Source organism: Rhamphochromis longiceps, linkage group LG8 (assembly GCF_057381845.1).
Source record: "Rhamphochromis longiceps isolate RC_006_pf linkage group LG8, R_longiceps_female_GT1.1, whole genome shotgun sequence".
NCBI lineage: Eukaryota > Metazoa > Chordata > Actinopteri > Cichliformes > Cichlidae > Rhamphochromis > Rhamphochromis longiceps.
The window spans coordinates 14,702,821-14,728,705 of record NC_140564.1 but is presented as its reverse complement, the minus strand read 5'-3'; the positions used below and the strand labels follow the sequence as shown (position 1 = coordinate 14,728,705).

At 38.7% G+C, this 25,885-nt stretch overlaps 5 protein-coding genes and 1 non-coding gene across 6 annotated transcripts; 5 read left to right on the top strand and 1 right to left on the bottom strand.

Moving 5' to 3' along the window:
* Positions 1–1,418: 1,418 nt before the first annotated feature.
* lcmt1 (leucine carboxyl methyltransferase 1) lies at positions 1,419–8,486 on the top strand. The gene is made up of 11 exons (XM_085415904.1): positions 1,419–1,749; positions 2,035–2,126; positions 2,314–2,435; positions 2,585–2,661; positions 3,348–3,409; positions 3,520–3,622; positions 5,280–5,400; positions 5,599–5,700; positions 6,080–6,171; positions 7,625–7,722; positions 7,950–8,486. The coding sequence occupies exons 1-11, from the start codon at positions 1,664–1,666 to the stop codon at positions 7,970–7,972; spliced, it is 978 nt and encodes a 325-aa protein (XP_085272030.1). The 5' UTR covers positions 1,419–1,663; the 3' UTR covers positions 7,973–8,486.
* Positions 8,487–8,697: 211 nt separating this feature from the next.
* On the top strand, positions 8,698–12,594 carry LOC146663253 (aquaporin-8-like). The gene is made up of 5 exons (XM_085415905.1): positions 8,698–9,325; positions 9,744–9,870; positions 10,701–10,909; positions 11,622–11,756; positions 12,348–12,594. The coding sequence occupies exons 1-5, from the start codon at positions 9,054–9,056 to the stop codon at positions 12,388–12,390; spliced, it is 786 nt and encodes a 261-aa protein (XP_085272031.1). The 5' UTR covers positions 8,698–9,053; the 3' UTR covers positions 12,391–12,594.
* A 4,149-nt stretch (positions 12,595–16,743) lies between these two features.
* On the top strand, positions 16,744–19,213 carry aqp8a.2 (aquaporin 8a, tandem duplicate 2). Its single transcript, XM_085415906.1, has 5 exons — positions 16,744–17,043; positions 17,805–17,931; positions 18,020–18,234; positions 18,878–19,012; positions 19,098–19,213. Exons 1-5 carry the CDS (start codon positions 16,787–16,789, stop codon positions 19,138–19,140), a joined length of 777 nt encoding a protein of 258 aa, XP_085272032.1. The 5' UTR covers positions 16,744–16,786; the 3' UTR covers positions 19,141–19,213.
* Positions 19,214–19,467: 254 nt separating this feature from the next.
* On the bottom strand, positions 19,468–20,547 carry hbae5 (hemoglobin, alpha embryonic 5). Its single transcript, XM_085415902.1, has 3 exons — positions 20,389–20,547; positions 19,916–20,123; positions 19,468–19,677 (listed from the first exon to the last, which is right to left on the bottom strand). Exons 1-3 carry the CDS (start codon positions 20,481–20,483, stop codon positions 19,549–19,551), a joined length of 432 nt encoding a protein of 143 aa, XP_085272028.1. The 5' UTR covers positions 20,484–20,547; the 3' UTR covers positions 19,468–19,548.
* On the top strand, positions 20,158–20,251 carry trnai-uau (transfer RNA isoleucine (anticodon UAU)). Its single transcript has 2 exons — positions 20,158–20,195; positions 20,216–20,251. It is a non-coding gene; the product is annotated as a tRNA-Ile (tRNA).
* A 2,824-nt stretch (positions 20,548–23,371) lies between the features above and the next one.
* hbbe2 (hemoglobin beta embryonic-2) lies at positions 23,372–24,148 on the top strand. Its single transcript, XM_085415901.1, has 3 exons — positions 23,372–23,529; positions 23,610–23,832; positions 23,918–24,148. The coding sequence occupies exons 1-3, from the start codon at positions 23,438–23,440 to the stop codon at positions 24,044–24,046; spliced, it is 444 nt and encodes a 147-aa protein (XP_085272027.1). The 5' UTR covers positions 23,372–23,437; the 3' UTR covers positions 24,047–24,148.
* Positions 24,149–25,885: the final 1,737 nt, after the last annotated feature.

Genomic DNA, 25,885 nt, shown 5'->3' with positions numbered 1-25,885 from the left:
CTTATTTAACTCTTTTGATCGTTGTGGTTTTGTTAGTGTTATCCTGTAAGAGCTGGTTTACCTCACACACCTTTTTTTTCTTCCAGCTGTCCCCTGTAGGGGTCGCTACTGCGGATCATCTGCCTCCCATCTGAACCGATCCAGAGCTTTCTGTCACACCAGCCCTCTGCATGAACGTCCTCTCTGGCAGCTCCAAATTTAACATATTTTGTCTAGGGTATCATCCGATGAAGAAGATATCTCAAACATACGTAATAAAAAATGTCTGAACATTTTTGTGTCGACTGTCATGTCTAATTTATTTATAGCCTATACCACACTGAAACAACAGAAGCTGACCCAAAGTGCTTCAAAGACAGGTGCATTTGGATCCCAGGTCTCAAAATAAATAATAAATAAATAAATAATCCAGTTTCAAAATATTTCAAGGTGTTTCCCCCCATGTATTAACTAATTATTATAGAAACTAACAATCACAGTGATTCAGTGGCCCATTAAAATGTGTCAAAAATGTGCTAATTGGTCATGATTCATCTCATAAATCACGACACACCGTTCTCCCCTGCATAAGTGGTCTTTATACGTTAAAGGTATTAATGTTGGTATTGGTATTGTCTGTACTGACCCTCTATTTATTTGGTATATTGTGGAGGTAAGCATCAACGACACAGCTCTCAGTTCTCACTCCTTCTTTATTCGTCTCCAACATCAACTGCGCATATCGCGCCACAAAACACAGGAACACACTTCCTCTACACTGGGTGTGAGTGGAGCCCTCTAGTGGTCCACCACAATATGATCAATACTAACATTTGCAGTACTGCACAAAAGTACTGCAGCACTCTGCGTTGCTTTTTCCCCCCTTTAACCTCTCGAGGTTTATACCTGGCTTTATTCCAGTGGGATTCAAATTACCCCATTTACCTTAAATATGATAATGTTTGGAGTGTTTTTGAAAGAAAAGAAAGCTAATTATGGTGTTAATGTGTTATTAATCTTGTGTAAGTATTTTATACATAAATGTCGCTTTTTTAAGATTAAACCAACACTGGCTCACTGGAAAAACGACCTAAACCTGTTGGTTAAATCTTTGACTTTAGTTAAAAAGAAAAAGGCTGCTTTTTTTGTTTCCTTTGTAGAAGATTTTGATTTAGTGAGTTAATAATCTGTTAATTTATGTGACCCCATCTTTATATTTTATTTTCACTATATATGAAAGTTGCTAATATGTAAGAAATGTTTATTCTCTGAATCTGTAATATATGGTGCATTTTGTTTGTATGTTTATATTACTAATAAAAGAAAAAAAAAAAAAAAAAAAAAAAAAACCTCTCGAGGTTTATTTCCTCCTTTTTCAAAATAAGAGCACCTGTAGTACTCTTAATCTGAAAAGCAAACCCAAGCCGGAGGTGATTATATTTTGCTTCCGGGCAGTTGTTTATTCATACATTTTCAGCTCCAAGTAGTTTGTAAATAGGCAGCGATATTTATAACCTCGTTACGTACCGGTTATTATTTCTGCCATCTCGTAACTTGCAGGCTTTTCACCAGGACTTCCGCCTCCCGACTACGCTCGCGGTGTTTTCTCTGCAGTTTTACTAGTTAGCTTGTAGCAGGTAACCAGAGCCCAGCAGGTGGACGAGCAGCAGGACGGGAATCACCAATGGCAGCTCGGCAACCCTTCACAGACACGGACACTGCTGATGAAGCAGTGAGGGCGACGTGTGACGATGCAACCACATGCAAAAGGTAACAACATCATTTGGAGTCAGTAAAGGTAACGTAAGGCGAAGAAGTCAAAGGCTAAAGCTCATTCTGCATGAGTCAGTTACCCTGATATTTCAATGCTATCGTTATTTACAGCAACACCATTGAAATACAGAAACTCCTCTCTGGTTGTTGTTGACACAACTAGGCTGTTTAGTAGTATTGTTTGTGGGTTTCTATCATAAGCATCAATTTAATATTTCAATGAGTAATCTGGCTTTGAATGTATGACACAGCTTCATGTAGTATATAAAATCTATGTTATAGGTTTGCTACCAGTAAAGGCTACTGGAAGGACCCTTATATCCAATACTTTGTAAGATCTGTAGGAGACCGAAAGGCCCCTGAAATCAACAGAGGCAAGTAATGAAGCAGCTTTCCTTAAAACCACGTGGCCTTTTATAGCTTGTTGGACAATCTCTGTCTAGTATTTGTAATATAATTTCATAATTTGTCATTTAACATATAAGCTGGTGAAATATAACCAGCTCATAACACTTGTTGTACAGTTTAGTTAGTTTTTGCGTGTCTCATGTGATTTGACAGGTTACTACGCCCGTGTGCAGGGAGTGAACCACCTCCTCGATGCGTTTCTAAGGAAAACACAGTGTGACTGTCAAGTCATCAACCTGGGTGCTGGACTGGATACCACATTTTGGAGGCTAAAGGTTTGCAAGCAATCAGCTTGCTCTAAATCTGATTTTCATTAATCTGTGACTTTAATCATGTCTCATGTTGTGACGTGACTGCATCCAAATACCTTCTATTTGCCCTCAAAAAACTTACTGCTAATCTTGAGTGTTTATATGTGTTATAGGATGAAAACCTCATGCCACGGAAGTTCTTTGAAGTTGACTTTCCAACTGTTGTGGCAAGGAAAATACACAATATAAAGTAAGACAACGTGATTTTTCTGCTGTATTCCAGTCTTTAAAATTCTAAGTTTGAACTTGCATATTAGTCATCGTTTTAGGTTTAATTATCTTAATTTATATCCATTAAATATATAACAAGATCACACAAGGCTGAACCTTTTGTGCATGCATGCAAGAATCAAATGCCTGGATCTGGGATTTTTCTAGGGGAATGAAGCGAGCCTCATTCAATGATATTTGCATACAGAATGGTTCTTATAACCTCCTCTGCGGATTTAATTATGACTAAATGAAAGGAAAGGGAATGTCATGTTTATATTGGTTTCTTTGGTGACTGTAATGTAGAGGAGCGATCCATAGAGGGAGCTAGAGCCTCTTGTTTCATAAAAAAGATCATTTACAGCTGGGCCACAAAAGGGCTGGAGTAACATCGTAACTGTATTTGCAAAACAAATCAGCCTGTAAGAAAAATTTAAACGCCACATTAATTAATTTACTAACAGGGAATTTGAGTTGAAAAATACACTAAAAGCTACATGCACTTAATGAACTAATAATTATATAGTTCTGATTTGTATATTTATAATGTATAAATACATTTTTAACACTTTGGAACTGAAAATCTCTGCTAGTTTGTATGAACACCTGGATACTTATTTACTGCTGATATTCTGTTTTAATTATGACTTTGCTTTCTTTGATTAGGACAAAACCTCCTCTGTCCAAACCCATCATCGAAACCCACTCAACAGACTCCTTACTGCTAGGTACGCAGTAACTGGTGCAGTTATTTTGGTATCCAGATGATGCTTCAGTGGCTTTAAATACCAATTATATGACTCCAACTCTTTCTAACTGTGGTTCTGTCTTTCTCCAGATGCCCACAGCCTCGAATCAGATCGTTACTGTATCATTGGGGCGGACCTCAGAGACATCTCCAGTTTGGATGAAAAACTGAAAAAGTTTCAACTTAACCCAGAGTATGTGTTATACATTTTTGTATTTTATCTCTTAAATGGAAAAATCTATTTTAAAAAAGCTCCCTATCATTCCACTTTATTAGTACCTTTTACAGCTCTCTATCAGTTGTAATTTGTTTTCGCTCAGGGCCTCAAGAATTGCAGCTTATCTCTTTGTTGTGTGTAAGTAGCTGAAGATAACAAGAGGCACCCTACTGATGTGTGTGGCTGCAAAGCAGATGGAATGTCAACCTTCTGCAGCTTGCATGCCACGCCCATAAGGCACGCTTGAGTATGAAACACTAAAACTCAGTCAGACTTAAAATGCGTCTGTATGCTTAGTCATGGTTTTGCTTACATTCTGCTAAACATGCTAACTCGGGGAGCTAGCATGACTCATGAACAGCAGATCTGAGCGCTAATTTGTTCTATTGCGAAACGCGACATGGAAGATTCATTTTAACCGCCATAGTTGTAGTTTATTTATATTATTGTGTTTCTTTGTATGCCACACACCACTGCATTTACAGGTACATGACACATACAACTCTGCAACACACAAAAAGAGCCAGCGAGAAACACAAGCAAAAGTTTTGTCCCTTTAGAAATGATCATTTAAAAATTGCATTTGTGAAACATGCAAGTGTGACACATGTCTCAAATAAATACATTTTAAAAGAAATATTTTACACAGCACTGTAGATTATTTATGACTTATTACAAATGAGCTTTTTTAAGTTTAAAATTATGCAGGATTCTGTTTAAGATCTGTAGAAAAAAATGTTTGAAATAAGAGTTTAGAATATTGTGTCTTGCACTTCCTGTGCGTTAGGAGCCCAAAACTCTTAGTAGAACCATGAGGTCACTGAGCAATTGGGGAGCCTGTAAACGATGTGCAAAATGTACGTTCTTATCTCTTGCGCACAGAGATTCCTACAGATTTTCTGAACTTTTTGATGTTACTGCCATCAAAAAACGTTTTTCTTACAATGCTACATTTTCTTACTGTGACATTTCTGTGTTCTATTGTGAATAAAATATGGGTTTGTGAGATTTGGAAATCATTTGCTTTTTAATTTTTCATTTACATTTTACACAGTAATTGGCTTTATAAATGAAACACAAAGAACCTTAACAGTGGTGTGCTTTTATGGTTTCCTGTTCTGTCTATTATATGAATGTGTACCTCATAATAGATTATTCATTTTTAAGTTATTGTGTTATTGTGGTTGCCTTTACAACCTTAGACACCACTTTAATACATTTTTTTTTATGAGGAATCTTTACAGCCACCTTCTATCCTTCAGCTGTTTGATATTTAGATTTCAGCTGTAGCATCACTTTACCAGTTGTGTTGAATGAAAATAGGGCATAGAGAGATAAGACAAGGACATTTTTGCAGCAGGGCCAGTGGACCTTTTCGAGATAGCTGGGAACTTTTTTTTTTTGGCCTAATTTACTATTGAAAGCTTGCATAAGAACAGGAAGCTGTTTTTTCCCCATCTACCAGCATTACAGGAATATGAGCACCTTCACTTTTTTCCACTACACTGGATTAAATGAAGACATTTCTGCACATTATATTCTTCTGCATGTGGATAAATGTTTTGTCTTTGCCGAGATCTCACTAAGTGCATTCTTGATATGTTGTTCTTTTACGTGCTGGTCTCGTCTCCAGGTTACCGACATTGCTTCTGTCAGAGTGTGTGCTGGTCTACATGACACCATCTCACTCCTCCAACCTTGTTCACTGGGCAGCAGAAACCTTTCACACTGCCATGTTCATCAACTATGAACAGGTAAACAAATTTAACAACTTCATAATTAAGTACTTGTTTTTTTTTTCCCAAGCATTAGTTGCAAATTCTTTTGTACCTTTCTAGTCATCAACTGTTTGCAACCTAAGTACGACACACTGAGTATTTGAAATGCTTCATGTAGATTGGAGCTGAGTAACAGGGAGCAAAATGTGATTTATGCGCTGTCTTTGTGTCCAGGTCAACATGAGCGATCGATTTGGTCAAGTGATGATCGAGAACCTGCAGCGTCGCCAGTGCACCCTGGCGGGAGTGGAGGCCTGCCAGACTCTGGACTCTCAGGTAACCTCCATCTCATCAGTGACTTTGTTAGCATCAATACACATCATGAGGGATTATGAGCAGGTTAACTAGCTGTCAAGTTTTAGACAGACCCCCAACAAGTTGAGTCCCCTCACTCAGCCTGGAGAAGGTTTTTTTCTCTTGTTAAAAATGAGTTTTTCCTTCCCACTGTTGCCAAGTACTTGCTCACATGGGGTCGGCTGATTTTGGAGGTTTTCTCTTTATTATTGTGAGGTCTTTACCTTACAATAATAAAGCTCCTTATATAAAATTGAATTGAACATCCAAGAGATGCTGTGTACACTAACAAATGACACTGCGTTGCTGGTTGTATTATTTATTTTGTTTTGGGAGGACATTAATTTGTCTTCGTTTGCAGAAGGATCGGTTTCTGAAAACTGGCTGGGAACACGTTGACGCTCTAGATATGATGACGGTCTACACTATGCTCCCTCAGGATGATGTGGCAAGGTAATGCAGGCAGTATCAAGAATCTTGAGGCAACTGTTGTTGCTATTTGGGGCTATATAAATGCTTTCTCTATGGAAGGATGGATATCTGCTTATCTGATATCTGCTATCTGGTCTGTGCTTCTGTAGAAATTACCCAAACACTTATTATATAACTCTATGTAATGTTTGGTTACGTTATGTCATGATGCACTAAAGTACTGTCAGAGTGCTGGCTCTGCACCAGCAATGGCTCTAGGTTGGTGGAAAAGAGTTTATTTTACTGTCTTTTTTTCCCCATCTCCACCTGTGTGTGGATGGTGGAGGGATTTCTAGTATTCAGGTCCTCTAACATATCAACATATAGCTGCTTTATTTATCTTGGTTAAATAAAGCAGCTCAGCTGTGCTGAAGCAGACGATTCTGAACTTATTTGAATGCTTTAAATGTTTATAACCCTTTTCACTTTTCCGATACGGATATTACAAGTTAGCTCATTTGCAGTTGGTAAATGGAAGTGCTGTGAATGCCGTGGCAGAGTCATGATTTACACATTTTGGTAAATTTCCAGGGCCATTTACCCGAAATTCGCTTCTTGTCGTCCATGAACTCGTGACCTTGCTGACTCATTAAAACACTCTTTTATTTCAAATCCTTCCCCTTTCTCCACCTCTCTACTCTTTTCCCACAGTGCTTTCACTTCCTTATTTTACCATTATACATTTACACTGGATTAAGTAAGCAAATATATATTTAGCAAATCAAATGTTCCACATTTTTTCCTCATTTTCAGCTATGAATTCATCTTTATCTGTTTTTTTTAAAATATGGAAATGTTTTTAAAATTGTTTCACTTAATTATGTCTTATGTCTTTATATACATTAGTTGAGTTTTATGTGATTTTTAGCTCATTAAAGAATTTTTAAGCTTAATCTATATCTCCAGTTTTCTTATTGTCGATAGGTCCGGCTTTGGTGGTTACGTTTGATACTCGCCGAGCGTAGAGTGCACTTGCTCGGGTTCTTGTCTTGCTTCTTCATCTTAATCCAGTTAAATTGCGACTGTTACCATTTTATGCGCTAGTAAAGCTGCCAGTGAAGGCCAGTAAAGTTTGAAGTCCTGACATTATAATTGATGTCCATTTTTATGGATTCTCTGACTGGAGATAACGAGAATATTGAATATTGTATATGGAATGTTGTGGAGTTTTACTATGAGGAATTCATCTGGAAAAAGCCTCGGTGAAAGGTATTTATAGGATTGTTGCATTATCCAGTACTGTGAATCAAGCCCCCCCGATTTATTTATATTGTTTTTTGAGTGCAGCAATCTATTGAAACCTAGTTTGAAATCATTCAGTGTTGCTTCAGTTTAGCTTTTTTAAGGTCCCGCCACAGTCTACATGACTGTAGCTTCCTGAAATGAAAAGTCACATTTTAAGACAAAGTCTTGAGTAGATTTTCATTTCTTTCAGAATTGAGCGTCTGGAGTTCTTGGATGAGAAGGAACTGTTGCAACAACTTCTTCAGCACTACAATATCTGCTGGGCCACCAAGGATAAGCTTAATCTGGGTAATGCACACTTTAATGTTAGCCTTATGAATGGACACGTAAGCTGTGAGAGGACATCAAAGTGACAGACGCTATGTTTCAGGATGTTCTCTGACTACAATGGTGACAAAGTGACTGTCAGCGTATTTACTTTGTCGTACTCGTGCGTGTTTTTCAGATCCCCCGCTCATCAGTTTGAATGTCTGCTGTGGCCATTAACAAGAACAGGTCATGTTCTCTTTCCACAGGTCTCTCTCAGTTGGCGTTTTGAGCATTAAATTGCGCCACTTTTTGTGTGTGTCCGCCAAAACCAACAGCGGGAGAAGACGTGTTAAAGGAGGCTTAAGGAAAGAGGAAGTCATTAATTCTCTGCCGAGCCCCGCATCTGGGATTCGTTCCGGTGTGAAAAGTCCCGGCCTCAGCAAAATGCAGTTTCACAAGCATCCTTGATATCCCTGTATGTGTCGAAGACATGATGAGAATTGTGAACATGTCCAAAACATCAACAAATCTGCTCTTGTGTGATGGAGATGAAAGAATGTATTAAGAATCACAGATGTTACTTATTTGTGCTTTCCTGATTTTCATGTGCCATTTTAATTTAATTTATTGATCAGATTATTACTTGCATGCCATAAATAGTGAAATACATACAAATGCTCGTTAATTTCACATTTACCTGCAAAATGTTGACCCTAGCTGAGAGAAAGTGACAGATTAGTTTGTTATTGATTATATTTGATGATCAATCAAGTGCAGATAATTAAAGAAAATCTTTTGTGTAAGATGTCGTTGAACTGTCAGTTATCTACTTTGTTATGGACGTCATATCTGAACGATTATGTTTAAAGCCTTGGCTTATCCAGAGTGCGTGCGATATTCTTGGGAGTGAACACCACGATAAGTTCTGAGAATTCTTGATTGCATTAATTGCGCAGGTAGACTTTGTGTTGGGTTGTATCATTGACTGATGACTTTATTTAGGGGACCTTATAGATCATAAAAGTTACTTATTTATTTGTATTGGTATCTGTAGGCTTATTGATGAGCTTAGGTTCAGCAATAAAAAAAAAAAAAACACAACTAAACATTGTGATTGTGTAACAGGACCTTCACCCTGACTACTTTGATGTTCCATGACAAGACTAATCATTTAACAAGCTCATCTTAAATATTTTGGCAGTATAAAAAATTGCAGGCAGGAGGGGCATCACAGCGAAAACGCATGGACGCATTTCCCTTTTGCATCATCATATGTGTGGCTTATATACAGAACTATATGCTGATCGTACTGTAGTCCACCAGTGGAAGTGGAGGGAGTCAAGCACAGGGCAGAAGGTTTCAAATACAGCATGTCAGGGCTAGAAAGTAAGACAGAGGTCTTCACAGTAACCGAAATGGGGGAGCCGAAGGTGGAGAAAGACATTGGCAACAGAAGTAAGATACGATGCAAATATGAGCTGTACGTGCAGCCCTGTCTGGCTGAGCTGTTGGGAACCTGCTTGTTCGTATTTGTGGGGTGTGCCTCTGTTATCGGGAACGTGGAAACGGGGGGTGTCATCCAGCCTGCCGTGGCACATGGACTGGCCCTGGGAGTGCTGATCACAGTGTTTGGACAAATCAGGTACAGATTTATTATATACTGTTTTTTCTTCTTGTTCTTACAGTATTAAAATAGAATTTTGGGGGGATTTTGGTTAGTGTAAAAGCAAAGAAAAAAGAAATTTATGGATATTTTTAGGATTTAGTGCTTAGAGTAAAAAGCCCTAACTTGTAGAAGTTGCTTTAATTTAAAGAGCATCTAGGTGTTGGAAACCACAGCAAAAAAACCCTTTTAAAAATATTCTGATGCATTTTTTTGTCACACTTTGTATTGCCTCAGTTTGATACAACAAAGGTAGCACACACATAAACACATTATTCAAATGCTCTTTTCATCCCACTCTATTCTTTGATCCTTTTTCATCTATTCATCCATTTTTGACGGACAGTTGTGACTGCTTGATCACTTTATAGACTAAAATTAATTCCAATTCTTGCAGTGGGGGACACTTTAATCCTGCAGTGTCGCTGAGCGTCTACCTGTGCGGGGGGATGAAGCTGATTTTGCTCGTACCTTACATCGTAGCTCAGATGGCCGGAGGAGTGGTTGGTGCTTTTTTGTCAAAGGTAAGATATAGTCTAAATAAAAGATGAAATACTAAAGACGCAAATTCATTATAAGTCAAGATGTTAAATTTTGTCGTCAGTCTAATTGTTGATTTTTTTTAACTAAATGCTAAAATGCAAAAAATGTTATTTCATGCACTGCCAGTGTGGAAAATTTGTTTTTCTTTGTAATCATTGGCCTTTAGATAGTGGTAAGAAGATGTCAACAATATGTTTAGGGTTTTATTTTGTTACAAATAGTTTTCTGTAAGTTGTGCAAATCACTATATATTTCATTTAATTATGTTATTTCTATATTTCAATGTAAAAGTTAAAAAAAAACTTGCAATGCAGAAATAATAATAATTAATAAATGAATTAACTAATTAACTGATGGAGTGATATGTTTTAAAATCTGTAAAAATCAGTCAAAATGGGCTCTCAAGACTTGAATTTTCATTTTTTCATCATTTTTACTTTGATCTTAGTTTTGAGTAAGTCAGCGTTTGTTTATTCTGGCATGACTCTAATGTTTTGTCATGTAAAATGTGAATTTACAAGGTTATGTCATCATTTTTACATCATTGAACCCAATATTTTCGACTTGCTGTGTATAAATATGGATGACACACTATGACAGTTCAGAATTGTGATTTCTGATTACTTACCAAGCAGCACTTTGACTTCAAGATTGATAACATCATTGACTTGACCTTATCAAGACTGAGCCAAAAACATTTACCATACAAGATTGTAATTTAAGATCATTAAATGATATTTTGATTTACTGAAAAAAGAGTTAAGGTTCCAGTCATGTTATATCCTATGTGTTCTACTTGTTGTGCTTTTAGGCAGTGTATCCCTCTAATAACTATACCGCTTCCCTCGGAGGAGCCTTTAAAGTGGTCTCTGCTGACGCTGGTAGATCCACCCTGGTAGAAATGTTGTTGACCCTGATCCTCACCATGGTGGTGTGCCTGGGGGCCGTCAACAGGAGAACCCAAACAGACGGGGTTCCTTTTTGCATTGGCCTCACTGTGGCTGCCAACATACTTGCTGGGTAAGAATCTCAGGAGGAATCACTGGGAGCTAGACTCTGATCACTATTAGGGCATTGATAGGAGCCGTGGTTTCAGATTTAAAATAATAATAATAATAAAAAAAGGTCTACTTGTTTATTTTGTCCTGCTTTTGGTTGACTTTTGTAATAAGTACTGAAAAGGAGAAAAAGTAAAATTCAAAATGGCAGAACCTAAAGATACTGGTTCTTATTATAGCCCAGGGGGTCTCAGACTGTGGGGCAGTGCCACCTTGGGGGGTGTTGCTAATGGGGGGGAATGAAAATGAAACTAGTATGATATGATAATATGATTTTTTTTTTTTAGGGAAAATAAACAAGAGCGTTCTACTGCTACTACATCATCTTTTTACTTTACTAAAATTAAACTTTTTTTTTTTTTAACTTAAATCACTGATACAAATTAAAAGATGTAGGGTGTGAACTTCTTTCAGCTCATAAAGCAAGACATGGCAGCAAAGGTCTGAGAACCACTGGAACAGGTTAATCTCTGTTTCCTCTAATGTATCCTCATGAGTTTATTAACTTCGTCAAGTTTCCCTTTTAAATGAGTCTTTATGTCATGCACAAGCATGTGGACCATTATCCCATTGCTTGTATATCCTGTTTTTCTTGCATGAGAAGTGTGCTGCTGATCTGCATCACTGATCTCCAGCTGTATTAACGTGTTGGTTTGTCATGACTGTTATTTCAGAGGGACTTTGTCTGGAGCTTGCATGAACCCTGCCCGTGCCTTTGGTCCTGCCATGGCTGCCAACCACTGGGACAATCACTGGGTCTTCTGGGTTGGACCCGTTGCTGGTGCACTGCTAACTGTCAGCATCATCAGGTAAAGATTCAGGACATGTTATTTGCTTTTGCGTCCAAAAGTCAAACGTGCACATTTCACATATGTCTAGTATAGATTTGTAGTTCCTCGTAAAAAAGGCCATATTCATGTAGCATTGCAGTACTACTGTTGGGATGAAAGTGGGTGGCAAGTCAGTTCAAGTACGATAGTCAGCCACAATATTACGTTCACCTTTTTAAATACTCTTAGTATTTCGGTAGGTCTTATTTATTTATTATTAGTTACTTCTGCAAGGCCAATCATAATGCTTAAGTATTAAATCCTTCTTAACCATTTATAGACCCAACACACCTACTACACTGGAACTCCTGGGGTCTTATGAGAAACACTTTGCAGTTACATTAAGTCTCTCTAATGTTGTTTCTATTTAGATTATGCCTCTTTGAAGAATCTGTGTATTCAGAATACACACATCCTACAAAAGATGGAATATGTGTAAAAAGCACACAGTGGCTTTGTACCACATCATGTGCATTTTAGCAAATCTTTCTTAGATGAATGAAAGGTCATGACAATAAATGGATAATAAATGTGATGGAAACAACCAGTAAAGATTATCTTTTTTCGCAGGTTGTTGATCGGTGACCATAAAACTCGAGTTGTGCTAAAGTGAAGGCCTAATTCATTAAAGAGGACTGCAGAGACCACAACCAGTTGATGGGTATCTTGGCATCTTTTCCATTCGGATGGTCATACATTTCTCAGCAACATGGGAAGAATCTGTGCCTACAGATATCCACCATAACTGTTGGCTTCTATTGTTTGGCTGGAAAAAGTCCAGGCATATTTAACAATAAAAGTTTCTTTCAAACGCTCACACTGTCTGCTCTCTGCACTACTTAGTTGAGTCTTTTGTATTTGTTTGAATCAAAGTCCCACATGGCAAGGAGTATTTTAATAGTTTTATTACTTAAATGACGGTACAAGGACAGGCCAGTGGCTTAAAATATAAAGGCAGATTAGAATCATAAACTGGTGTACTTCGATCCAATGATACTTGAAACGTAGATTCTTTTTTTTCTTTTTTTTTAAGACAAAATACTCCGTTGCAAGTGAAAATTTCATAATCAAAATGAACAAAAGTCTTGAGTCACTCATTGTAAATCTCGTTGGGGAATTATTGAAACGTGCTAATACATGTTGATGAAAGACAGCATATAACGAAAAAACCTAGCTTGTACAATTCTGTTGAGTTTGAAAGTAAAAGGACTGCTTCTTATGTAGTGCTTTTATACTCTGCCTAGGTAGACCAGCCCATGACTGATAGTGTCCACTGTGTGTGTTTCTATACACGTATGCTTTTACTGCAGTGGTGGTGTGAGGTTAATAAATGAAGCCTTTGCCAATCAGATGCCTTAAACATGTTACTGCGTGGCAGATCAAAATCTGACTGTTCTTGTCTGTCTTCATAATTCCATCAATGTTGACAAGATCCTCAACACCACTGGCTCTCCAAACCATGACAGAGCCTCCACCTGTTTTACAGATGGCTGTAAGCACTCGCTGTTGGACCTCTCTCCTGACCTGCTTCAATTCTCAATTCAACACACCATAAAACCCGTTCCCGCCGTTTTTCAGTCCAGTTCTCGTGTAAGCTAGCATGCCTTAGCCTTTTCTCCCTCCTTTCCAGTCTCCAGTTTCCAGCCAGTCTTCCACAGAGACCATTTCTGATGAGGCTTCAGTGAACAGGCCTTTGTCAAGTCTTAAGGACATGACTTTCAGATACTGTTCCCCTACTGTTGATTGTTTTTTAGGTTTTAGCCTGCCACTTCTTGTTTTTGTCCTCCACAGAATGCTGAGATATGTCAGGCTTTTAGCTAATAGCTCTTTGGTAATCAGCTTCGTGGAGCAAAACTATAATTTTATGCCCGTCAAACCATGTCAGCATCATTTAACTGTACAAATAGAAATAAATAATGTCTTGATGCATGCTCAATCATTCAGGTAAGTAAATCCCAAAAGGTTTGATTCTGTTCATCTGGACATAGCATTGCGCTACGCTGAAAATGCTATGTTGCGCTACGCTATGCTGAAAATGCTACGTCCAGATGAACAGAATCAACCTTTTGGAAGGAATAAATGATGTGTTTTTCAACAGGTTGCTATTAGCAAAGTGCCTAAAGATTTAAAATAGGTTATTTGTTAACTCGTGTTTTATGTGAAAACCCAACACTGGTTCATCCCTTGAGTTATGTGCTTTTTTAAGTGGTTAGATAAATCACGACTCACGAGTCAGTGTTAAGTGGCTCTGGTTTTCTCTGAAAATGCTCAGGTACAAGCAGTTGACTAAAAGTGAGTGAAAAAGCAGTCAATGTCCAAGAAAAACTTTGAAAGACCTTTAGGAAGCCCGGAGAACTTCCAGACCAAAAAACAATAAAGTCTGTCCTTGGGAGAAAGATATAAAAAAAGATAAAAAGAAATGAGACATTTGCACAGTACTGGATTTAAGATAGGAAAAAAGGTGGATGTACAATTACTCCATTGAAGAATGCTGTCAATAGATGTGTTGTATAATACACATAACATTATAGTACAATCTTATCACTATAATCTTTTGATCTCCATCTCATAATCTTATCTAACCTCACTGTGAGATGTGATAAGATTGAAGAAACAGGTTGTACGAATTAAAAACAGAAATAGTAAACTTCAAGGAAAACAAGTTGGGTCGCAACACCTTCTAGTGTTTTGTAAGTAAGCTTTAGTCAATCAATCAATCAATGAAACAATCAAGAAATCTAACTTACTTATTTACTAAGTCCTATTGTGTCACGTACTGAACTGGAGGCTGCTATACATGTATTTATTTAATCACATTTGGACTACTGTAATTGATCATTTATAAGTCTAAGCAAAAACTCCCTGGAACATCTGCAGGTTGTTCAAAACGCTGCAGCAAGGCTTCTGACCAAAGTACTCGCATGTGACGCCATTGCTAATACAGCTCCATTGGCTCCATTTTAAGATTCTGGTTCTGACTTTTAGAGCTCTTCATGGACAAGCACCAGCTTAGATTATTGAACTTCTACAGCCCTGTGTCCCTAGCAGGTCCGTGAGGTCATGTGATCAGGGCCTATTTGTTATACAGCAGGGTTAGGCAACTCCAGGCCTCGAGGGCCGGTGTCCTGCAGGTTTTAGATATCACCCCGGGTCAACACACCTGAATCAAATGATTAGTTCATTACCAGGCATCTGGAGAACTTCAAGACATGTTGAGGAGGTCGTTTAAATTTTTTTAATTGGACACATCTAAAATCTGCAGGACACCGGCACTTGAGGCCTGGAGTTGCCCACCCCTGTTATACAGCAAACAAGGCTGTGAAATCAGGGAGACAGAGCTTTTGACACTGTGGCCCCCACATTAAGGAACTCTCTTCCTGTGAGCTTGAGATCTGTGGATTCAGTAGTCTCTTTAAAAAAAAAACCCCAACAACTTAAAAACTCATCTTTTTGGAATTGCATTTGGTTAATTTTTTGTCTTTGTTTTAAATGCCCTGGTATTTGTCACAGTATTCAGAAGCAGAACATAAGGTAAGGCACACTGATACAAAACTAAACATTAACCTAAACTGGGAGAACTAAAAAAACAACATGAAGAACCCTGACATGAAACTGGACAAGAAACTTGGAAACATGGCAAGAAACAACAGATGACCTGACAAGGAATGGATGAAAACAAACAGATTAAATACACACAGGAGGTGATCAGGGGAAGTAGAAACAGCTGACACAAATGAACATAACTACCTCACAGGGGAAAAGTAAACACATTGAACAGAGAAACAAGAGACTTTCAAAATAAAACAGGAAACAGAGAAATGAAGACGTGACACACAAGCTTGATGACATGTAACACGCAGACAAGAAATACGACATATTGACACTGAAGACAAGAGAAGACTTATAAATGTTATAAAAGTAGTAAAACGAGAATGACACTCGACTAAATCCTAACTACTAGCGGCAACACAAGAACTTAACATATTTCCAACAATATAAGGAAACAAAAATACAAAACAAAGTCAAAACAGCACAGACCAACATTATGTTTTTTTCTTGTGAAGCACTTTGTGATCTTTGTCCTGAAAGGTGCTATATAAATAATATTTTTACTTACTTACTTTCTCAGTTCTTTTTATTGAATCCGTCGCGTCTCAGGGTCAATAGAGGGAAAGTATCAAAGTACTTGCAGCAGTGCATAAACGCTAAAAAAATGTCACACATATTAAAAAAAGAGGATTTGCCGAAAAAGAAAACGTCCCAATGGTTGATATATTGTCATATGACACTGTTTGATTATTTTCTGCTGTATTTGCACTGGCTGAGCTGCTTGTGTTATAAATTTGAGAAACAAGATTTTGATTCACGGTCAGATGCACGATTCTGACCGCTCTTTTCTCTTTGTTCTTTGTGACGTTTGGCCTCTTTGATGCCATTTGTCTATTAAATAATATAAATATGTTTCGGTACATACATGTTTATCTTAGTTTAGGATGTAATTAGTCTGACATAATCTAAAGTTCAGTGTTGTTATCCAAGAGTGTAAAATCCACCTACGCTGGACCATAACTTTCTGCAAAGTCTCTAATCTAGCTTATCTATATAGACGCTTGGCGATTGCTTTAGGTTTGGCAGGGGATGCAAATAAAGCAAAGACAATGATTGTTATGACAGAAGAATACTTTAACTCTGGAACTTGTGACCTCCACCCCTCCCTCATGCATCATTATGTTTTATGCGTTTTATGTTTTATTTTTTTTAAAGATGTCACTTAAGTGCACTCCTTCAAACACTGCCAAGCATGGCTGAACAGGTGTGAAGAACATTTATATGGCTCAATAATTCATTCTTTATGCTTTTATGACCAGTGATGCAATATGTTTGCAGTGTGCAGGTTATGGGGGATGATTATTAATAAACCCCAACACCTTGCAGCACCTTCGGCACTTCGGCACACTGGTCCGAGTACAGAGAAGCCAGCTGCAGGTGCAGGCAAATAAGGAGCGACAATGGGCGAGGAGCAAATTGAAATGGGAGATTCTGCTCTAATGGAGCCTATGAAGACTAAACCCGTGTTGAAACCTCAACCTAACAAATACGAGAGATTGTACCAGCCCTGCTTGGCTGAAATTGTGGGGACCTTGTTCTTTGTTTTCATCGGCTGTGTGTCTGTGATCGAGAACGTACCAGAAGCTGGACGGCTACAGCCAGCCCTGGTGCACGGTCTGGCTGTAGCCGTGCTGGTGGCTGTCATGGATAAAATCAGGTAAAGTTATTTATTAAGTCAAACGTTGGCATTTATGTTTTAGTTGTTGGATTGTTTGTTTGAATATCATTTATGTCAAACTTTAACCTTGGTTACTTGAAGGTTAAAGATAAAGTTCATTTACCTACCTTAAATCTTTTCAGGATATCTTTTGTAGATAAACGAGGCAGTGTATGTATGATTGATGCAAATAAATCAATTTAAAAAATCTAGAGGGTAAAGCAGGGATTTGACGTAGCGTGCCACATGACACATTTAATCCTTGTGATGTCTTTATATAAGAAAAGGAAGGTCAGTTTCGACAGTGCGTCACTGCAGAAAATGCAAGAAATCTGTCGGCATAACTCTTTGGGGTTAAATTGTTTGAATTAAATGTGTAAAATCACATAACAAATAACAATTTCTTATAGGTCATCGCCCAAACTATCCTGTAATTATAAAACAGACCATTTTTGTTAATGCACAGATTTATTTATTTGACTGTGGCTTCATTGTAACAAAAATAAATTTTTACAGTAAGTGACAAAAATAACTTTTCTGTCATTTCATTGTTAATCTATCACCTTGTTTTACTTTGAAGTAGCATGAGTGTTCATGGGGAGGTGTTTATCAGGAGTCTTTGCTGGCCCATTCTGGCCCCTGGGCCTTATGTTTGATAACTCTGGGTTAAAGGTTTACGGTGTAGACATTTACCAGATTTGAGTGGAGTTAGCTCAGTTTGTTCTCAACTTTGTCTTTGTTGCTCCTTTGCCTCCTCCCAGTGGCTCTCACTTTAACCCTCCCTTCACTGTTGCCATCTACCTGTGTGGAGGGATGGACCTGATGATGGCGGGGCTCTATATTGTCTGCCAGCTGATTGGAGGAGTGGTGGGAGCTGGAATGGCCAAGGTCAGTTGAAGGTTCAGCACCTTCACATCTTCTAAATGCATGTTTGAGTATCCTGTGAAATTTTCACCACAACTCTACTGTTTCATAGCTGATGACCCCTCCAGAACGCTTCATCAATGCCACGGGAGCAGCGTTTACTATCCTCAAGTCAGACAGCCAGCTGTCACGAGCCATATTCGGAGAGGTGGCCATGACCTGCCTGATAACTTTGGTGGTGCTGCTGGTGGCTGTCAATACCAGGACGAAAACCCCACTGGCTCCTTTCCTGGTGGGCTGTACGGTCATAATCAATGTCTTGGCAGGGTGAGACACAGGGCCCTGTCCAGCAGCGATCTTGGCTCAAGAGTTGGGAGTTCGCCTTGTAATCGGAAGATTGCCGGTTCGAGTCTCGGTTGTTATGTCCTTGGGCAAGACACTTCACCCTTACCTCTGTCAGTGCGCCCCAGGGCAGCTATGGCTACAATGTAGCTTGCCATCACCAGTGGGTGGATGACTGAATGTGTAAAGTGCTTTGGGGTCCTTAGGGACTAGTAAAGCGCTATACAAATACAGGCCATTTACCATTTTACCTGATCACAGGCAGGGCGGTGATATTAATTTGATAGCCTGGATCTTGTTCTTGCTATTTGCCTGTGGGATTCCCAGATACGTGTAGCTGTCCTCAACTTCTGCAATGTTTCCTTCTGGTAGTGCGATCCATGGTAGATCCTGCACTTGAAGATGACTTGTGCTATTGGCTTAAAATTGCCCTCTAGTGTTGTTCACCTGACCCATTAATAATATTGTAAAAATATATGATATCCTGGTCTGATTGCTTTTGGTGCTTTAGGCATATTCTAAAGTGTTTTGCATTATTGGCCTACTTAAGCAGGATTTTATATTGTGCTTAAGTAAATGATTTAAAAACTTGTTTTTCCTCTTGTTTAACTTTATCACTTATGTGCAGGGGTGATATATCAGGAACATGTCTAAATCCTGCCAGAGCTTTCGGTCCAGCTGTGGTGACCGGTTACTGGACTTACCACTGGGTGTACTGGGTCGGTCCCATTGGGGGAGGTCTTGTGGCCGCTGCTTTGGTCAGGTAAGAGAAGTTACACATAACTGGATTACTAAATTAAACCACAGGAATGATACACCAGTGTCACTGTCTCTTCCTGTTTTTGCAGGATCATTCTGGGTGATGATAAACTCCGAATCATAATGAAATGACTCCATTTACAGCTGTGGTGCAGGATTCAATATATCCATAAGCTCTGTCTTTCATTCCATATATTTAAAAAAGGGCATACTTTTGGATATTTCTTTTTGATACTGTTATTCCATGGCAGTTTGTAATCTATGGATTGTTGTTTAGTATAAAATAAATCAAGAAAAATACATAAAATCATTTTTTCTCAGTTCTTCCCCATAAAAAAGAACACTGCCATTTAAACTAAACTCTTTATTGGGACTTTTTTCTGCAGTGTCACGTGTGCAGGTGTGAAACGACACAGTGAGATATTTAAAAAAAGAAAAACACACACACACAGAGCAGGATTATTTTTGGCGACATGCTTTATTTTCGTTTTCCAACCATGATTTTAATGGTCACAAACTGCGCTTTTCGCTGCCGACATCTCAACGGTATTTCTCAGAGAGACCCAGGGCCACGGCGGCCAAGAATTTGTCGAAGGCGACATGAGTTTCCGGGGTGAAATCTTTAGGGAACATAGTGGCGATCACCACCATAAGGGACTGAGCCAGCATCTGCAGAGAGAGGAAACAGTTTACACCAAATATATGAAGTTTGCTCGGTAGAAATCGCTTTTAATAAACAGACTGTTTGTTAGTACAAATGCATAGTCAATAAACTCGATCTTCTTAAGAACAATCTTTTCAATACGTTGGATTACTTTGTTACATAAATTAACCGTGCGTGAAATAGGAACAGACAATAACCTCTGTTTATAACTGAAATCGCAAATGCACATGATCCGCGTCTTACCTTGAAGTTAGATGGATCCACCCTCAGCTTGAAGGCGTGCAGCTCGCTCAGTTCCAGCAGGCCGCCTCTCAGGTTGTCAATCTTGGACACGGCCTCAGTGACTCCACCCAAGATCAGCTTTCCGTGAACCATCACGGGCTCAGAACCGGGAGTCAGGTTCGGCCAGTGGGAGAAGTAAGTCTTGGTTTGCGGATACACGAGGAGCATCCTGTGGAAGCAGAGATGAACATGGTGGGTCACAAGCTCCAGTGGCGCAATCGGTCAGCGCGCGGTACTTATAAGACAGTAGCCTGCAGAGTTATGCCGAGGTTGTGAGTTCGAGCCTCACCTGGAGCACGAGCTTATTTTAAGTAGTGGAAACACACATCTGAAGTGTGTTTAAATATTTGAGGCGACTGTTGCTGTAATTTGGCGCTGTATAAATAAAATTCAATTGTACTGAATTCAATAAAGAAGTGCCAATACAGCCTTACCTGCCCAAAGCTTCGCCTCCAACAGTATCCACAACCTTGGAGACCTTGGCCCAGAGTGCCTTGACGGCAGCCTTGTCTTTCTCAGTCAGACTCATGTTGGATCGGTTGTCTCTCTCTCTCTGATGATGCTACCCGGCGAGGAGCTGTGCTTAAATTCAGTTGCCCCCCTGGGTCACACCCAGGGCATCTGATACCAAGCCACAAGCTGTGACGCAGATAGGACTCATTCACCGGACCTGATAGAAACTTGTTTGGCTTTAGGCCAACGCAGAGGGTGATATCTGCTGGTGACATCTTGGGTGTGAATTTGCAAAAACACTCTGCATTTTTTCGTGTAGGATACCAAAAGTGCAACGTAACCACATTTTCTGCTTTGCAAGTTTGTGAGAAGTTAGAGGTGAAGCACATGGTCCCCTGATGACTGATGAGTGGAGAACATCTCAGGCGGAGTGATATCATGTGCAGAAAGTCTACAGTTCTAAGAACAATGAGTGAACTCGTGTCTAAGGAGTTGCTGTGAAATTAATGCCAATAAAACTGATTGATTCATAAAACTGAACACATTTTTCTATTACTTCCAGCTTTACTGAGGCCTGAACCAAGTAAATTATAGTAATAGTAGTAGTAATAATAATAACTGGAGAGCTCACGTAAGATATATTCATTCCAAAGTATCACGAAGCATTGCAGTACTAAACAAGGCAAAACAGGTATTCGACAGAACATCACTTCATATTCTCTACTGTTCACTGGTTTCACCATACTTAAGCTATTGTGCAGAGGTCTGGGGCAATAACTATAAAACCACATTACATTCACTTTTTACTCTTCAAAAGAAAGCAATTCGAATCATCCACAATGCAGGTTATAGGGAACATACAAACTCACTATTTTTGCAGTCTGAAATATTGAAAATTGACGATATAGTGAAATTCCAAACAGCACAAATTCTATTCAAAGCAAAAAATAAAGAACTGCCAGGTAATATTCAGAGTATGTTTTTTTTGAAAGAAGGAAGTTATAATTTAAGGGGTTTTTGTAACTTCAAAACAATGAAGGTACGTACTACAAGAAAAGGCTTTTGTGTTTCTGTTCAAGGAGTGAAACTATGGAACAAACTGAATATGGAATTAAAGCAATGTCCAAACATAAAACTGTTCAAAAAGAGTTATAAAAATATGATCTTCTCGATCTATAAAGAAAAGGAAAATATTTAAATTAAGTGAATGTCTCTATTTAAAAACAAACAAACAAAAAATTCATGATGTGATATTATAGTATATAGTATATCAGAAATCTGTTCACTATTTTTATTACAAATTATATCAGTAAGGAAGCTGACTAAATATTCACTGATAATTTATGGGACAGGGGTGGGATTAAATAAGTGTATACTTCTTCCCACTCCCTTTCAACATGTAAATTAATCAGAATGTTTTTTTGTATGTAATTTGTATAGTATATTTTTTTTTTCTCTCATTTCTTTTCTAAATGTACTTGTATATTGTTCACATGTTGAAATAAATTACCAATCAATCAATCAATCAATCAATGATAATTTTGAATATTTACAAAACAATTCGATTCGATTCGTACTACTTAAATCAATCAATAAAAAAATTAAGTATATTTTCGTGATGTGATCATCATTTAAACAATTTTACCAATGAAGTACAATATAAGTATAAGAAAATGATCTATTAAAAAAACAGATTTCGTGATCGCAAAGAATGTGGGTCATTTATGGATGCAGGTGGGAGTTACAAAAATGCGTGCATGCACATTACGCACTTACAGAAAAGAGCGCAAAATTCTATAATATATGCAAGTACACTCGGTGGATCTAGGATATACTAAAAATACAAGATTAAAAAACAGCTCTTCTTATCAAATTGAAGCTGTTTAAAGCTTTCTCAGATTTATCAGATTTAATTTTTTAATTCAGAATTTTTTTCTTTTTTGGCTCGGTTCATAAAATAAGTTCCTATCAGTGGTAGAAAATAGAGCAGACGGCCTTTATCAGCCAGCTCAAGTGTTCTTAATCAAAACACATGCATCTGTGGACGCAGGGAGGTTTGGGTGGAGGGGGGTTCGCTGCTGCAGATAACACCGGTGTGGTTTACGAGATATAACTTAAAGAGCGTCAAACACTCTCGAGCTGCTTGGCAACCATTCCTCACATTTAAAATAAAGACAAATAAAGACTAAATAAATAAATAAATTCTTTCATTTTTCTCCGCATAAATGTTTAGCCTTTTTACTTATATTTCTATATAATGTTGATATTTTTGTGAAGATGTGAAGTTGTTGAACCTTTATTTGTATAATATCAGGCAGATACAGACGAATTATGCATTTCCATATTTTAAAAAAAAAATCTGAATTCACATTTAAAATATATACACACTTTATTTAGATTTTAAAAAGTGGGGGACGCACTTTAATCAATGTTGACAGATAATTTTCAAAAGGCCTTTTTCGCATTTTATGAATTTTATCCTCTGTGTGATTTGTTTAAAAGTAAAATAAATAAATAAATAAATAAATAAATAAATAAATAAATAAATAAATAAATAAATAAATAAATAAAATAAAATAAAAAACTCAACAGCAACTCAGGATTCAGCTAATAACAGCTGAATAAATAAAATAAATAAAAATAAATAAAATAAAAATAATAATAAGAATTATCAGAGACTTGAGGACTGCATTTGAAATAACTGTAATAGAATATGTTGGGAATATTTTGCGCATAAAATATTGGGCTTTGGAATCTTTGGCCGCACAATAACTGCGCTAATTGAAATTTTGTTTTTGGCTTTGCTTAAATTGCGCAGGACACGAATAACAAAACCGTATCAACAAATCCAGAAACTTCTGGTGAAGTCTGCAGTTTATCTCACGCGCACCATCTCCAGCCTATCACAGCAGACTTCTCATTTGGGGTGGGGGAGCTTCGACGCATTTAAATAGATGCAGGGGGTCTAGTGAAGCACTATTCAGCCTTTTCCTTCAAGCCTGAAGAAAAAAATCATAATCAAACGCCACCATGGTTGAGTGGAGCGAAAACGAACGCAGCATCATCTCCAACATCTTTTCCAACCTGGACTATAACGACATTGGGCCCAAGGCTCTGGTCAGGTAAGGAACACCTCTGCAAGAGGACAATCCTTCCTATGACGTGCCCTGTGGCCAAACTCACGTGTGTTTCTCCCTTGCAGGTGTCTGATCGTTTACCCCTGGACTCAGAGGTATTTCACCTCCTTCGGTAACCTCTACAACGCCGAAGCCATCAGCACCAACCCGAAAGTCGCTGCCCACGGAATCAAAGTGCTCCACGGTCTGGACCGCGCTCTGAAGAACATGGACAACATTAAAGCCACCTACGCCGAGCTGAGCGTCCTGCACTCAGAGAAGCTGCATGTCGACCCCGACAACTTCAAGGTAAACCTCAGAACCCGCCTTTCTTCTTCTTCTTTTTAATGCAAACACGACATTTTCTTATACCTTTTTTTCTTTCTCCATGCAGCTGCTTTCTGACTGCCTGACCATTGTTGTTGCTGGAAAACTGGGTTCCGCTTTCACCCCAGAGATTCAGGCTACCTTCCAGAAGTTCTTGGCCGTGGTGGTGTCCGCTCTCGGAAAGCAGTACCACTAAAATGTAGATCCGTCTGCATCTGGAAGCCAGAAGGAGATCTAACGCCCGTTTCAATATGTTATGGATCACCTCAAAAGAGAAATAAAGGCCCACTGAAGCAAAGTTTACGTTTTCCCTTTGTATTTTTTTTTTTAAAATTTTACACATGCTTATAAGTTATATCTTATATCACACTGGGGGGCTGGATGCCGAGTAGAGGGCAAATAAAGGATCTCGTTTGTACTTTTAGGTTTTTAGACTGTAACATGGCGAAATATGAGAGCGGATTTCACTCTTGCAAAGGTTATAATAAAAACTAAACTAATAAATAATAACAACTTCAAAATAGAAACCATATATTTTATAGGATTTGTAAGTAAAAACAACCATAACCGCAAAATGACCAGTAACAGGCTGTTCTTCATTCTAACGAGAGTACCCTATTGTTTTTCACTATACTAGATACTACTTTGTTTATTTCATTTTCTGTTGGGCGATGAATTGCGTGCACAGCTGGGGATTTGTTGTAAATTACAACTGGAACAAACAAACATACATGCATTTAATTTTAAGATTATATTTTTTAAATGTACTTTATTTATCTTGCTTGCACTTTCTATTTCACTGTTTATGCCGCTCTCCTCACTCTCAATCAGAGATGGGCAGTTACTTGTAACGCGTTACTGTAATCCGATTACTTTTTTTAGGTAGCGAGTAAAGTAAGGGATTACTATTGCAAAAATGGTAATTTGATTTGATTTGATAAACGTTTATTGGTCCCACAAGGGGAAATTTCCTAAGGCTGCCGACCTATTGCACGCAATGGCGGTGCCATCTTACCCTCTGACCACACATACATTACACAAACATCACATGGGGAAGACAGGTCAGAGAGGTATAACAATGGAAAATGCACCACATGAGGAAAGATAAGGAGAAAAAAATAACTCCTCCCAGACTGAGCTCCAACAGGGAGATCAGTTTGAGAACAGAAAAAAACACCTCTGCACATGAAAAAACTCTAAATACACCAAAGAAACACATGACAAGCAACAGGGGTGGGTAAAGGGTGAGAGACAGCCGATTTAGACAGTGCATCCGGGCCTGCGTGCGCTGGTCTCCTTGATCCACCGTCAGCATCGGAAGGGAATAAGCGTCGAAGGCGTTTGGAAAGGGAGGGGGGATGAGTGTGTGCATATCAGTGTATATGTATGTGTGAGTTCAGCTGAGACAGTGTCCTTCGCCCTGCTAGGCTAAGTAAACAGTCTTCCAGCCAACCCAGGTGTCCTTGTTGTTCAGCCCCAGCCTTGCAGCTGGCGCCAAACGGGTATCCGCATAAGTGATGGTGTTTTTACTTTAGTGCGAACAGCTCATATGAATTTCAAAGCAGTTCTACAGTCCAACACTGGTCTCTCAATCTCCCGTTGGAGAGCCGCGAGCTTCGCCATACTTGGGTTCTGTGATGTTGTCATTTCTTGTGCTCAAGGAGCCGATTTCTGAGAACTCACGGCAGCGTGCCTCCCCGAGATGTTATCCAATTTGCGCCCAGAGATGTTATTCCGAGCTAGCAGCCGTAGCATCTCCAAGATCTTATCCGTGCTGCACTCAATGAGCCCATTTTGAGAAACTCACGCCTCTCCCATCGTTCCAATCCCAGCGGGCAGCCTTGTGGGGGTTTGAACAGCCGGTTCTGCTTTCTTAATTCTTCGATAAGTCAGGGCCAAGCCAGCTCCGATTAGCCAGAACCCTGTTACCATGATTCCGAATAGGTAGATATCTTCAGCACTCAGGCCCACCCAAGCCCAAACTTCTCGTTGAGAAAGGGGTGTCAATTGCATCTAGGGACCAGTTGATCCAATC

Bases quoted from the DNA above. Each gene is read 5' to 3' on its own strand.
- lcmt1 (XM_085415904.1), top strand. From the start codon at position 1,664: ATGGCAGCTCGGCAACCCTTCACAGACACGGACACTGCTGATGAAGCA. The intron at 1,750-2,034 runs GTAACAACATCA...TCTATGTTATAG, and splicing joins GATGCAACCACATGCAAAAG to GTTTGCTACCAGTAAAGGCT. The intron at 3,410-3,519 runs GTACGCAGTAAC...GTCTTTCTCCAG, and splicing joins AACAGACTCCTTACTGCTAG to ATGCCCACAGCCTCGAATCA.
- LOC146663253 (XM_085415905.1), top strand. From the start codon at position 9,054: ATGTCAGGGCTAGAAAGTAAGACAGAGGTCTTCACAGTAACCGAAATG. The intron at 9,326-9,743 runs GTACAGATTTAT...CAATTCTTGCAG, and splicing joins ACAGTGTTTGGACAAATCAG to TGGGGGACACTTTAATCCTG. The intron at 11,757-12,347 runs GTAAAGATTCAG...CTTTTTTCGCAG, and splicing joins CTAACTGTCAGCATCATCAG to GTTGTTGATCGGTGACCATA.
- aqp8a.2 (XM_085415906.1), top strand. From the start codon at position 16,787: ATGGGCGAGGAGCAAATTGAAATGGGAGATTCTGCTCTAATGGAGCCT. The intron at 17,044-17,804 runs GTAAAGTTATTT...GCCTCCTCCCAG, and splicing joins GCTGTCATGGATAAAATCAG to TGGCTCTCACTTTAACCCTC. The intron at 17,932-18,019 runs GTCAGTTGAAGG...ACTGTTTCATAG, and splicing joins TGGGAGCTGGAATGGCCAAG to CTGATGACCCCTCCAGAACG.
- hbae5 (XM_085415902.1), bottom strand. From the start codon at position 20,483: ATGAGTCTGACTGAGAAAGACAAGGCTGCCGTCAAGGCACTCTGGGCC. The intron at 20,124-20,388 runs GTAAGGCTGTAT...CTGCTTCCACAG, and splicing joins GGAGGCGAAGCTTTGGGCAG to GATGCTCCTCGTGTATCCGC. The intron at 19,678-19,915 runs GTAAGACGCGGA...CTCTCTCTGCAG, and splicing joins TGGATCCATCTAACTTCAAG to ATGCTGGCTCAGTCCCTTAT.
- hbbe2 (XM_085415901.1), top strand. From the start codon at position 23,438: ATGGTTGAGTGGAGCGAAAACGAACGCAGCATCATCTCCAACATCTTT. The intron at 23,530-23,609 runs GTAAGGAACACC...TCTCCCTTGCAG, and splicing joins GGGCCCAAGGCTCTGGTCAG to GTGTCTGATCGTTTACCCCT. The intron at 23,833-23,917 runs GTAAACCTCAGA...TTCTCCATGCAG, and splicing joins TCGACCCCGACAACTTCAAG to CTGCTTTCTGACTGCCTGAC.